This window comes from Pristiophorus japonicus, chromosome 14 (genome assembly GCF_044704955.1).
Source record: "Pristiophorus japonicus isolate sPriJap1 chromosome 14, sPriJap1.hap1, whole genome shotgun sequence".
Taxonomy (NCBI): Eukaryota; Metazoa; Chordata; class Chondrichthyes; family Pristiophoridae; genus Pristiophorus; species Pristiophorus japonicus.
The window spans coordinates 182,745,837-182,759,921 of record NC_091990.1 but is presented as its reverse complement, the minus strand read 5'-3'; the positions used below and the strand labels follow the sequence as shown (position 1 = coordinate 182,759,921).

The 14,085-nt window shown below is 44.8% G+C and overlaps 1 protein-coding gene and 1 pseudogene across 1 annotated transcript in view; both read right to left on the bottom strand.

Annotated features, from left to right (window-relative positions):
- Nucleotides 1-13,851, bottom strand: part of cyp2r1 (cytochrome P450, family 2, subfamily R, polypeptide 1) — a 28,722-nt gene extending 14,871 nt beyond the window's left edge. Inside the window, exon 1 of the mRNA XM_070899936.1 lies at nucleotides 13,816-13,851. Coding sequence (XP_070756037.1) covers nucleotides 13,816-13,822 — 7 coding nt within the window. The 5' untranslated portion in view covers nucleotides 13,823-13,851. The remainder of the gene's footprint in view (nucleotides 1-13,815) is intronic.
- On the bottom strand, nucleotides 11,217-11,454 carry LOC139280360 (U2 spliceosomal RNA; annotated as a pseudogene).
- Nucleotides 13,852-14,085: the final 234 nt, after the last annotated feature.

Below are 14,085 nucleotides of genomic sequence, written 5' to 3'. Positions count from 1 at the left end.
TGCTTTGGGAGTCTCGTGTCTGGCATGCAGAATATGTGGCCTGCCCAGTGGAGTTGATCAAGTGTGGTCAGTACTTCAAGGCTGGGGATGTTGGTCTGGTCTGTCTGTCCTCCCAGGGGATTTGTAGGATCTTGCGGAGACATCGTTGGTGGTATTTCTCCAGCGACTTGAGGTGTTTACTGTACATGGTCCATGTTTCTGAACCATACAGGAGGGTGGGTATTACCACAGAACTGCCAAACTCCCTCATTATCTATTTTCTAGCCCTTGTTTCCTCTGTCTTCCAAATTCACTTTCTACTTCTCTGCTTTCCAATTTCAGCTTTGTTTTTCTCCCTTCTAAATCTATTCTCAGGTTCCCATCCCCCTGCCAAGCTAGTTTAAACTCTCTCCAACAGCATGAGCAACCCCCCCCCCCCCCACCCCCCGCAGCCCCTATGAGGATATTGGTCCCCAGCTCTGTCGAGGTGCAACCCATCCGGCTTGGACAGGTCCCATCTCCTCCAGAAACGGTCCCAATACCTCAGGAATCTAAAGCCCTCCCTCTTGCACCATCTCTCCAGCCACGCATTCATTTGCTCTATCCTTCTATTTCTGTACTTACTAGCATGTGGTACCGGAATAATCCGGAGATGACTGCCTTTATGGTCCTGCTTTTTAACCTCTCTCCTAGCTCCCTAAAATCTGCCTGCAGAACCTCATCCCTCTTTCTATCTGTCATTTTCATACCTATATGTACCACAAACTCTGGCTGTTCACCCTTTCCTCCCAGAATTCTCTGTAGCCACTTGGAGACATCCTTCACCCTGGCACCAAGGAGACAACATACCATCCTGGAGTCACGTCCGCGGCCGCAGAAATGCCTGTCTGCTCCCCTCACTATTGAATCCCCTATCACTATTTCTCTTCCACTCTTCTTTCCCCCCACTCCCCTCACATGTGCAGCTGAACTACCCATGGTGCCATGGACTTGGCTGCAGCTGCACTTCCCAGTGGAACTCTTTCCATAGAAACATAGAAAATAGGTGCAGGAGTAGCCATTCGGCCCTTTGAGCCTGCACCACCATTCAATAAGATCATGGCTGATCATTCACCTCAGTACCCCTTTCCTGCTTTCTCTCCATACCCCTTGATCCCTTTAGCCATAAGGGCCATATCTAACTTCCTCTTGAATATATCCAATGAACTGGCATCAACAACTCTCTGCGGTCGGGAATTCCGGAACAGAATACTGATTGCAGTACAAGGTACACTCAGGGGACTCCTGCACTGGTCCTCCTCTTCTGTCTGGTGGCCACCCATTCTCTCTCTGCCTGCACACTCTTAAGCTGTGGGGTGGCCACCTCTAGAAATGTGCTATCCATGAAGATGCACAGCGGTGACTCCAGCTGCCGCTCAAGCTCCGAAACTGGAGCTCGAATTGTTGTAGTTGCCGACATTTCCTGCAGATGTGGTCGTCCAGTCCATGCGAAGCATCCAGGTCTTCCCACATGGTACAGGATGTGCACTCGACGGGACTGAGATGCCCTGCCATGTCTCTCTTTATTTGATGATGAAATAAACTTACAACTCGAAGACAAAAACACTCACCGGCTACTCACCAATCAACTTCTCTTGAGCCAACTTCTCTTGAGCCAATGTCACTAACGTCACACCTTAGATTTTTGCCTCTGTTGAGTTGCTCCCACTCACTGCGCTCCTTTATTCCGCTCCTCTGCTGCGCCTCTGCTTAGGTCCACCGCCTATTGTATTTTATTTAACTAATTTAGTTTTTAAGATTTGAAATATCACTCAAATATCTAATTATAGTTTTTAATCTATAATCATGGCTCTTGATTTAAACCAATGCCCTAGTTTTCGAGAAAAAAAGAGAAATACTCACTAACCAATCACTTACCTGCTTTCCTGTGATGTCACACTTAGATTTTTATCCCCTCACTGGTCCGTTCTTTTCCAGCCGCTGCTCCTCTGATCCCACTCTCGCCGCTGGAGCAGTGGAGAATTAGAACTGGATGTCGTCAGCGTTCCTGTGAAAGCTAACCGCTTGATGTTGCCAAGGGGCAATTAGTGGGTAAGGAAGAGGAGACAAAGGATAGACCTTTGGGTGATTCTGGTGGGGGAGAAAAGAAAAGTCATTGCTGGAAATGCACTGACTGTATTTGGATACCGTGCAAAAGCAGTTTCATGGAACTGTATAACATGAGAGGTTTTAGTGGAGGATAGCAGAAAGGTTGAAGAGGATAAGGACGGATAATGCACCATGGTCACAGTTACAAACAATGGACTAAAAATTTGGTTGCGTAGCGCTCGTTGTTTGGCGCTATCGGTGCCGAATTGAATCAAAATGGCGTCCGAGCAGCATGCGCACACTTCTGGTGTGGGACGCGCCGGACCCACTTTTGGGAGCACAGGTATTTAAGGAGGCTTCTCAGGTTGGAGAGGCACTCTGGGAGACCTGCATTAAAAGACTAAGGTCACACTTTACTTTGAGCTCCCAGTGTTCAGTCTGACTCTTTCTCCATACACAACAACTGGCGACGAGATACAGATAGCGATCCGAAAGATGCAGAGAACAGTGGGCATCCTGGAGAAGTTCTCAGAGGGAGATGATTGGGAAACTTTTGTGGAGAAACTCGACCAATACTTCGTGGCCAACGAGCTAGATGGGGAAGAGAGCGCTGCCAAACGAAGGGCGATACTCCTCACCGTCTGTGGGGCACCAATGTATGACCTCATGAAAAATCTGCTCACTCCAGCAAAACCCATGGAGAAATCGTACAACAATTTGTGCACGCTGGTCCGAGAGCATATGAACCCGAAGGAAAGCATTCTGATGGCGAGGTACCAGTTCTACACCTACAAAAGGTCTGAAGGCCAGGAAGTGGCGAGTTATGTCGTAGAGCTAAGATGGCCTGCAGGACATTTGGAGCATATGCTCAGACTTTTACGTACTTGGCATTGGTCGCCACAAAACCATACTTCGCAAACCTTTGACTGTCGAGACCCCAACCGTGAGTAAGGCCATAGCGATAGCCCAGGCGTTCATTGCCACCAGTGACAATATGAAGCAAATCTCTCAGCACACAAGTGCTGCTATAAGTACTGTGAACAAAGTGATGATGTTTTCGAATCGTAACGTACAGGGCAGGTCACACATACCTGCAGCTACACGTCCGTAGATGTCTCGGAGTCCACCATCAAGGGTGATGAATGCAAAACCATTAACACCTTGTTGGCACCGCGGGGGTGATCATCGTTTCCATTCATGCAGGTTCAAAGAGTATGTTTGCAAGGGATTGTGGAACAATGGGACAACGAGTGTGCAGGCGAGCTGCAAAGCCTGTTAAACCTGCGAACCACCATGTTGCAGAGGAGGACAGATCCACGGAGGATCACGATGAACCAGAGCCTCAGATCAAGGAGGCAGAGGTACATGAGGTACACACATTCACCATGAATTGTCCCCTGATAATGCTGAATGTTGAACTAAATGGACTTCCGGTGTCAATGGAGCTGGACACGGGCGCGAGTCAGTCCATCATGGGCAAAAAGACTTTCGAAAGGTTGTGATGCAACAAGGCCTCAAGGCCAGTCTTAACTCCAGTTTGCACGAAATTAAAACTTACACGAAAGAACTGATTCCTGTAATCGGCAGTGCTACCGTAAAGGTCTCCTACGATGGAGCTGTGAATAAGCTACCACTCTGGATGGTACTGGGCGATGGTCCCACGCTGCTCGGCAGGAGCTGGCTGGGAAAGACACGCTGAAACTGGGACAAAGTCCGAGCGCTTTCGCCCTCTGACAACACTTCGTGTGCCCAGGTCTTAAACAAATTTCCTTCGCTGTTCGAACCAGGCATCGGGAAATTCCAAGGAGCAAAAGTGCAGATCCACCTAATTCCGGGAGTGCGACCCATCCATCACAAGGCGAGAGCAGTACCGTACATGATGAGAGGATAGAGATCGAGCTGGACCGGTTGCAAAGAGAGGGCATCATTTCCCCGATCGAGTTCAACAAGTGGGCCAGTCCTATCGCCCAGTCCTCAAGGGAGACGGCACCGTCAGAATCTGTGGCAAATACAAAGTAACTATCAATCGTTTCTCCCTGCAGGACCAATACCCACTACCAAAGACTGACGACCTCTTTGCAATGTTGGCGGGGGGAAAGACCTTCACGAAACTGGATCTGACTTCAGCCTACATGACGCAGGAACTGGAGGAATCATCGAAGGCCCTCACCTGCATCAACACGCACAAAGGTTTTTTTGTTTATAACAGATGCCCGTTTGGAATCCGATCAGCGGCGGCGATATTCCAGAGAAACATGGAAAGTTTACTGAAGTCGGTCCCGCACACCGTGGTCTTCCAGGACGACATCTTGCTCACAGGTCGGAATACAGCAGAACCTGGAGGAGGTTCTTGGTCGACTCAACCGTGTGGGGCTCAGGTTAAAATGCTTGAAGTGCATTTTTTTGGCACCTGAAGTGGAGTTCCTGGGAAGGAGGATTGCGGCGGATGGCATCAGGCCCACCAACGCGAAGACGGAGGCAATCAAGAACGCACTGAGGCCACAGAACGTGACGGAGCTGCGGTCGTTTCTGGGACTCCTGAACTACTTTGGTAACTTCTTCCCGGGTCTCAGCACACTGTTAGAACCACTGCATGTCTTACTATGAAAAGGGAATGAATGGGTTTGGGGCAAAAGCCAAGACAATGCCTTCGTAAAAGCGAGAAAATTGTTATGCTCAAACAAATTGCTTGTGTTGTATGATCCATGTAAGCGTTTGGTACTAGCATGTGATGTGTCGTCATAGGGCATCGGGTGTGTATTGCAACAAGCTAATGAATTTGGGAAACTGCAACTGGTTGCTTATGCATCCAGGAGTCTGTCTAAGGCTGAGAGAGCCTACAGCATGATTGAGAAAGATGCGTTGGTGTGTGTCTATGGGGTAAAGAAAATGCATCAATACCTGTTTGGGCTAAAATTCGAATTGGAAACTGACCATAAGTCACTTATATCCCTGTTCTCCGAGAGTAAAGGGATAAATACAAATGCATCGGCCCGCATCCAGAGATGGGCGCTCACGTTGTCCGCATACAACTACGCCATCCGCCACAGGCCAAGCACAGAAAACTGCCCCGATGCTTTCAGAGGCTGCCACTGCCCACCACGGGGGTGGAAATGGTGCAGCCCACAGATCTCACCATGGTTATGGAAGCATTTGAGTGAGCAATCACCCGTCACTGCCCGGCAGATCAAAACCTGGACAAGCCAGGACCCCTTATTATCTCTCGTCAAAAGCTGTGTGCTTCATAGGAGCTGGGAGCCTTGTGGTTGTCGACGCATACTCCAAGTGGATTGAATGTGAGATAATGTCGGCTAGCACATCTGCTGCCACTACTGAAAGCCTGCGGGCCATGTTTGCCACACACGGCCTACCCAATGTCCTGGTGAGTGACAACGGGCCATGTTTTACCAGTGCTGAGTTCAAAGAATTCATGACCCGTAACGGGATCTAACATGTCACATCTGCCCCGTTTAAACCAGCGTCCAATGATCAGGCAGAGAGAGCAGTGCAAACCATCAAGCAAGGCTTGAAGAGGGTAACTGAAGGCTCACTGCAGACTCGCCTATCCCGAGTCCTGCTTAGCTACCACACGAGACCCCACTCACTCACTGGGATCCCACCTGCTGAACTGCTCATGAAAAGAGCACTTAAGACAAGGCTCTCGTTCGTTCACCCTGATCTACATGAACAGGTAGAGAGCAGGCAGCTTCAACAAAGTGCATACCATGATGGTGCAAATGTGTCACTCGAGATTGAAATCAATGATCCTGTATTTGTATTAAATTATGAACAAGGTCCCAAGTGGCTTCCCGGCACTGTCGTGGCCAAAGAGGGGAGCAGGGTGTTTCAGGTCAAACTTTCAAATGGACTCATTCACCAGAAACACTTGGACCAAATCAAACTCAGATTCACGGACTATCCTGAGCAACCCACCTTGGACCCTACCTTTTTTGATCCCCCAACACACACACCAGTGGCAACCGACACCACGGTTGACCACGAAGCAGAACCCATCATCCACAGAAGGCCAGCTGCACAGCAGCCCAGCGAGGGCCATACAAATGATCCAACAACACCAGCTTTCACACCGAGATGATCAACCAGGGCAAGAAGGACCCCAGATCGACTCACATTATAAATAGTTACACAATTGACTTTGGGTGGGGGGGGGGGCGGGGGGGAAGGGAGTGTTGTTATGTATGTAAACTTACATTTACTCTGTACAGCCACCAGAGGGCTTATCCCCTGAAGCCCCAAGGGATCGCATAATCTCTTGGGAGCACAGGTATTTAAGGAGGCTTCACAGGTTGGAGAGGCACTCTGGAGACCTGCAATAAGACTAAGGTCACACTTTACTTTGAGTTCACAGTGTTCAGTCTGACTCTTTCTCCATACACAACAGTTAGCATCAGCAGTGGGAGCATGTGCCATAAGTCAATCAATGTGCAAAGCTGATTTGACACCAGCGCTGACATTTTCCACCTCAACGCTGGAACTAATGCCCTCTCTTAATCTTGCACAGCTGAAATGCATTCAGCAGCAGCAGGAACAACCCCACATCAGTGCTCTTTAAATGGAACATCACCTATTTACAGGTTAGTTGTTGGTTGATTTCTATTTGCTGTTGCTGAGTTTGTAGAAGTGTTTGGTGCTTTCCAGAATTCTTTAAAGTTGCCTAAAGTCTATAAGGAGTGGTGTGGCACATGCTCAAGGTACCGACTTGCAAGGCTACTGCTCAGACCATAAGAACCTAAGCAATAGGAGCAGGAGTAGGCCATTCGGCCCTTCGAACATGCTCCGCCATTCAATAAGATCATGGCCGATCTTCTACCTCAACTCCACTTTCCTGCACTATCCCCATATCCCTTGATTCCCTTAATATCCAAAAATCTATCGATTTGTTTGCAATATACTGAACGACTGAGCCTTCAGAACCCTCTGGGGCAGAGAATTTCAAAGATTCACCACCCTCTGATGAAGAAATTTCTCCTCGGCTCAGTTCTAAATGGCTGATCCATTATTCTGAAACTGTGACCCCTGGTTCTAGACTCCCCAGCCAGGGAAAACATTCTCTCTGCAGCTACCATATCAAGTCCTGTAAGAATTCTGTATGTTTCAATGAGATCATCTCACTCTTCTAAACTCTCCGGAATATAGGCCTAGTTTACTCAATCTCTCCTCATAGGACAATCCCCCCATCCCAGTAATCAGTCTGGTGAACCTTCACTGCACTCCCTCTATGGCAAATATATCCTTCCTTAGGTAAGGAGACCAACACTGTACACAATACTCCAGGTCTGGTCTCACCAGGGCCCTAAGACGTCTTTACTCATACTCAAAACCTTTTGTAATAAAGGCCAACATATAATTTGCTTTCTTAATTGCTTGCTGTACCTGCATGTTAACTTTCAGTGATTCATGTACAAGGACACTGAACACCAACATTTCCCAGTCTCTCACCATTTTCAAAAATACTCTGCTTTTCTATTTTTCCGACCAAAGTGGTTAATTTCACATTTCTCCACATTTTATTCAATTTGCCATGTTCTTACCCACTCACTTAACCTGTCTATATTTCCTTGAAGCCTCTTTGCATCCTCCTCACAACTTACATTCCCAATTAGCTTTATTTCATCAGCAAACTTGGACATTTGGTCTCCTCATCCAAGTCATTGATATAGATTGTGAATAGCTGAGGCCCAAGCACCGATCCTTGCGTTACGCACTAATTACAGCCTGCCAACCGAAAAATAACCTGTTTATTCCTACTCTCTGTTTTCTGTCTGTTAACCAATCCTCAATCCATGCTAGTTTATTGTCCCCAATCCCATGAGCCTTAATTTTGTTTGATAACCTCTTGTGTGACACTTTACCGAATGCCTTCTGAAAATCCAAATACACCACATCCACTGGTTCCCCCTTATCTATTCTGCTGGTTACAACCTCAAAAAAACTAACTGATTTGTCAAACATGATTTGCCTTTCAAAAACCATGTTGACTCTGCCCAGTCCTATTATTGGCCCAGAAATTTCGGCCTCCCCAGGTCCGTATGGAGTGTCTACGGACCCGGGAAGGCATCGGAAAAGCCGGTTTTCAGCGCACAATGTGCATTAGATCAACTGCATCTCGGGAGCGAGGACATTTGCAAGGGCAAGATTGCTGGATTTACCAATATCTTGCCCATCAAATATCCTCAAAACTCTTGCGCCTGATAAAAGCAGGCATATAGTCTACTTTTACAGGCATAAGAGTCTTAAAACACACTTAAAACATAACAAATAAAATAAAAAATACACATTTTATTTTTAAAAACCGTGCCCACTACATTAAATTTATTTTAAAACATAATTAGAAAACTTGTTAAAAGCTCTGTATTTTTTTCTCTAATATATTTATTAACTTTAATTTTAATTATGTGAGGTGTGTTTTTTATTTTTGAATTGATGTTTTCGTGTTTGGGCTTTTTTTTCTCAATTAATAGCAATGAGAATTCATAGATACGGAGTTCCCATTGCTATTAATTGAGAATACTTTACCTGATTGGTTGAGCAGTCACACATGACTGCACTTTCTGCATGGGAACCTCGAGGACGGGAGCGCGCTTTGCAGCGTGGGAAGAGAAGGCCTCCCCACTGGAATCTGGGACCACCAGGTAATTCCCTAGTACTGCTGCTAAGCTAACTGGTATGTAGTTCCCCATTTTCTCTGTCCCTATCTTAAATAATGGAGTTTCATTTGCTACCTTCCAATCTGTGGTAACGATTCTAGAATCTATGGAATTTTGGAAGATGACAACCAATACATCTACTATCTCTGTAGCCACCTCTTTTAAAACACTTGGATGTAGGTTATCAGGCCATGGGGATTTATCGGCTTTCAGTCCCATTTATTTCTCAAGTACTATTTTTTTTACTAATACTAATTTATTTCAGTTCCTCATAGTCGCTGGACCTTTGGTTCTGCACTATTTCCAGGAGTTCTTTGCGTCGTCTTCTGTAAAGACAGACACAAAGAATTTGTTTAATTTCTCTGCCATTTCCTTATTTCTCATTATAATTTCTTCTATCTCAGCTTGTAAGGGACCCACATTTACTTTTGCTAATCTTTTCCTTTTTGCAAACCTGTAGAAGCTTTTACAATCTGTCTTTATGTCTCTCGCTAGTTTACTTTCATTTTATTTTCCCTTTCTTTAACAATTTCTTGGTCCTCCTTTGCTGGAGGACCAGTTGCTCTCAGACATGGGTGCAGTGGTTTGTAACCCGCCGTGGCTTGCAGCACAATAGGGTGAATGAGCAGATGTGACACAGAGCTGCTAGAAAAGGCAGGTGGAGGAGGGGTGAAGGGCTTGCAGCAGGAGGCCATATCCACTCAGGTCTTCAGGAAGCAATTTTGCCTGCCTCAACCTCAGCGAGGAACAGTGCAATCGACGTGTTTGTTTTACTAAGGTGGTGCTGACTGAAATCTGCCACCTCTGCTGTAGGCAGATGTGCAGCCTCAGTCCAGAGCGAGACGGCATTGCCAGTGGCTGTAAAGGTGACCGTGGCCTTGAACCTATCCATGTCAGGCTCCTTTCTGGCTGGAGCAGATGACATCTGTAACATTTCCCAGTTCACCGTCCACTCCTGTATAAAGGAGATCAGTGAGGCTCTGTATGCAAGTAGAGCTGAATACATTTAATTCTCTCTTGCCAGAGAGAAGCAGGTTGAGTGAGTTTGTGGCTTTGCCAGGACAGGAGGCTGTCTCATGGTGCAGGTTGCAATTGACTGCACCCATATCACTTTGCGGACGCCACACCTCAATTTGGCTTTGTACTGCAACTGGAAGGGATTGCACTCCCTCAATGTCCAGTTGATGTACGCCCATACTCAGCGCATCATCGAAGTCAATTCTCAGTATCATGGCAGCCATGATGCCTTCATTCTGCAGCAATTTGCTGCACCATCAGCATTTGAACCATCACCACAAACCAGAGGGAAATAGGAGGTGGGTGGGGTGGATTGACCCATCCACCTCCACGGAGGTGTGTGGGGGGCCTGACCCATCCACCTCCATGGCACGAACCTGGTATTGCAGTACTTCCAGGAACGGTGCAGTGGCTCTCGGCCTTTTGGCTAAGAGCATTGGCGCAGAGTGATCCTTGATGTGTGCAAGGTGACCTCTGGCGTTTGTGATTTGACAAAGAATTGGAAAGATTGGCTACGAATTACTGGGCAACAAGGACTATTTGCTGACCACCCTGCGCAACCCATGCACACTTGAGTAGCATGCATATAATGAAAGCCATGCTGCCACATGGAATCTGATCGAGCAGACCACTATCGTCCTTAAACAACACTTCTGCTGCATGGAGCACTCTGGAGGAGCCCTGCATTACTTGCCAGAGCGCTCCTCAAGATTTGTCATGGTCTGCTGCATGCGTCATAAGCTCGCCATTATGAGGGCACAGCCCTTGTCACCAGGCATACGATGACCAGCGGAGGAGAAGGAGGAAGATGAGAAAGCAGAAGAGGAGGAGGAGGAAGCAGAAGGGAGGAGGCAACCTCGACAGCCTGTTTCTGCCTGGGCTGTCCGTGATCGACTCATCCAACTGTGGCACCAGTGAATGCAACCTTCATTCTCCATTCACCAATAGTCCCTGCCCCATTCCTACCCACTTTTTGCTGGAATATTGCCCAAAAATCTGGCAGGGAAATTTGGGCTCTGCTTTCCAGCAGCATAATGATTTTTGCATTAAATACTTTAATTTCTAAGTTATGAACTCCAAAATATAATTTGGAATAAAAAAAGATATTTTATATTATAATGAAGATTCTACCCAAAAGCAGGAGAAAATTAGTTATAGTTAAGTTCTGCAATCCTAGCCGGAAAACCGAATTTATTCTTTAACCTTCAAAAAGACCACAGTTTAATGTGGCACTTACAGCAATTCACAAAGAAAAAAACCCTGAAACATGAGAGAGTAGCCACTATCCCACCCTTGATCCTGCTTTATTTTTGGAAAAAAGAACATGTCTATAATGCCGTCTAATGTTTTTTTTTTAAATTCGTAGCCAATCTTTCCAATTCTTTGTCAAATCACAAACGCCAGAGGTCACCTTGCACACATCAAGGATCACTCTGCGCCAATGCTCTTAGCCAAAAGGCCGAGAGCCACTGCACCGTTCCTGGAAGTACTGCAATACCAGGTTCGTGCCATGGAGGTGGATGGGTCAGGCCCCCCACACACCTCCGTGGAGGTGGATGGGTCAAGCCACCCCACCCACCTCCTATTTCCAAAAAGCATAGGAGAACCACCTTCCTGATCCAGGGAGAACCACTTTGGGGTCATGGTTACTCCCCTGTCAGGTCAGTTACGCATGATCTTAGCCAAAAGGCCGAGAAGCGTTATAATGTTATAACTATCTCGGAGGTTCACTGTACAACGTAAGGTGACTTCCTTTCCAAGTAACAAGTCCAAGGTAGACTTGGTAAGCAATGACAAGTAACTTATGGTGTTCACATTTGCCACAGTGAAATATTTAAAATGGCTAACTTTGTTATCATTGACAAGTTAGAAAACTATGTTTCACCCATGGGGTAGAGGGGTAGAAATGGAAGAGCCACTCTATCACCGGTTTGATTCTGCTACTCAGCCACAATTTCTATGAACAATGACAGTCAAAAAGTCATTAGTGGAAGGAGCATTAATGCTAATTTTCTTTAATACTTAAGCTTTGTTACATCCTTAATGGGTTGTTAGGGCAATACAGCTATAATCTAATTGATGAATTTTCATAAGCAAAAAGATTAGTTTTCTGTTAAATGGTTATTCATAAATTATTCACTTGTGTAGATTAGATACAATATAGAATTTCTATGTAACAAAACCATTTAGCTTCACCACCATATCCAGTCAATGACTGTGATTTATTTTTAAAAGGCAGAATAACTTTCCTGTCTTTAATTTTTGTCTAATTTAAAACGCTAATAAGAACCAGATTAGTATAAGCCATTACTGTGCACAATCACTTCGGTGTCAGTACTCTCCTTGTGGTAAAGGGTATTCTATTCCATTTATAATGGCTCCTTATTACATAGCGAGAAGATGATTAGGGGTGGATCTCGGTTGCAAACTTGAGGGCTTAAATAAAGAAATAGACACAAGACCAATCTTTGAGTGGTTTATAATGCCATCTGAAGCATAAGTGTTGAACTTCATTATATTCTAAATTAAGTTGGCGAGGTTTCCTGTTAAACTGCATATTTTGATATTGCTGCTCCCATTTTTTCAGACAGCAGGTTCTGGTAAGGATTCTGCTGTGGCCAATTACAGCTCCTCTAGACCTATCTTTTGTTTCTTTACTTGTCCCATTACCGCCCCTTCTTGCCTTGCACCATTGTCCCTTTTGTCATTTAATCTCTCCTGCCTTGCACTCTATCACAGGCCTACCCTTCCTTATGGTCTTTTCTGCCCTCCCCCTTTCCCTGTTTTTGTACTTGATTAAAACCTGTTGCATCTGTAACATTTCCAGTTCTGCCGAAAGGTCACTGACCTGAAACGTAACTGTTTCTCTCTCCACAGATGCTGCCTGATCTGCTGAGTATTTCCAGCATTTTCTGTTTATACAGCAGACAGAACGGACTGTTGTAAACTGTTTAGCAACATACTGGATAGTTCATTGTTAGGTGATCCTAAATCATTGCTTGCTCACTTCCATATCTTCCATAGGATGGTGCCCCTTTACATTATTAAAATAACATTATCATAGTCTTCTGAATTGTTTAGTGATTAGAAATTATACAGGTTTGTAAAGTTTTGTTACTCTCCTAATCAAGATAATGGTAGAAGCAGCAATCCTATTTACACAATGGGTTTATAAAGCCACAAACTGGGGTAGCAGTTTTGTTCTTACAGTAGAAACAGTGCTACCATAATCACCCTGATTATTTCATAATGAAAGTTCAATATAAATGATTTTTAAAAGAACAAGTTTTAATCAATACAATCACTTTTTATAGAAAAGGTCACCTAAACGCACTACAAATGGTGCGATGCACGGTAATTCTGTAGATGCACCACTAGAGGGAACTAAACTCAAAGAATTTCCCCTCGACCTGTATTTGATATAGGGTTTCTTCCACTTCTATTGTTGACAAAGTAAAAGTTCCTGTAAGATCTATGCAGTCGCAATTAAGCAAATTGCAGATTAGAAAAATGATATTTGAGCAATACACTTATTCATTATACAATATGGGAATCTTTGTGGGCACAAAGTGTGTTGAAATGTTAATGATCAGTGTGTCATAGTGTGATAAAATATAAGCTTTTTACGCAATTTCTATTGTGCAGAGTTCCCAATCACAAAGGGAAGCAAAAGGATGCACAGTTTGTGGATTTACCCATACTTGTGATGCTGACAGTAGATTCTTTTTAAATATGTTAACTAATCACAATATTTTTAAAAAAGTAAATAGACTTCCCACTGGGAAGACTGCATTCAAAATGTTTCTGGTTGTCAGCAATCAGCTCATTGCTGATCTTCACTTTAGGTAGTACACTGCCCTGAAAATGACAAAAAGCATCTTGTCTGATAGTTTTTTTTTTAAAGCTATTCATGTGCATTCCTAAGTGTTTTGTTTTTATTGTGTGTTTCCAATGTACATACCGTCTTTACTGCTAGATTTAAAAGCCACAAGAGAAAGATGGGCTACTAAAGATATACCCAACTATAATTTTATGGCGAATGGTATTTATCACATCTGGTTACCTCCCATGTTTGTCAGCTTTTTGAAGAGAGGTAGAGATGGCCTATCTGCAAAAATATCACTCTGGCGAACAAGGCATTCTTTGATGGCATCATACCCATTAATGATAACAGTTGATATACCACCAAGATCAAGGCTGAAAATCTGTTAAACAAGAAAGTGACATTTATAAATGAAATTAAGATCATGGTTAAGCATTCCATCACAAAACAACAATAGCAGCATGTGTCATTTTAAATAAGTTTTTTTGCAATGGATGTCAAAGATACAGT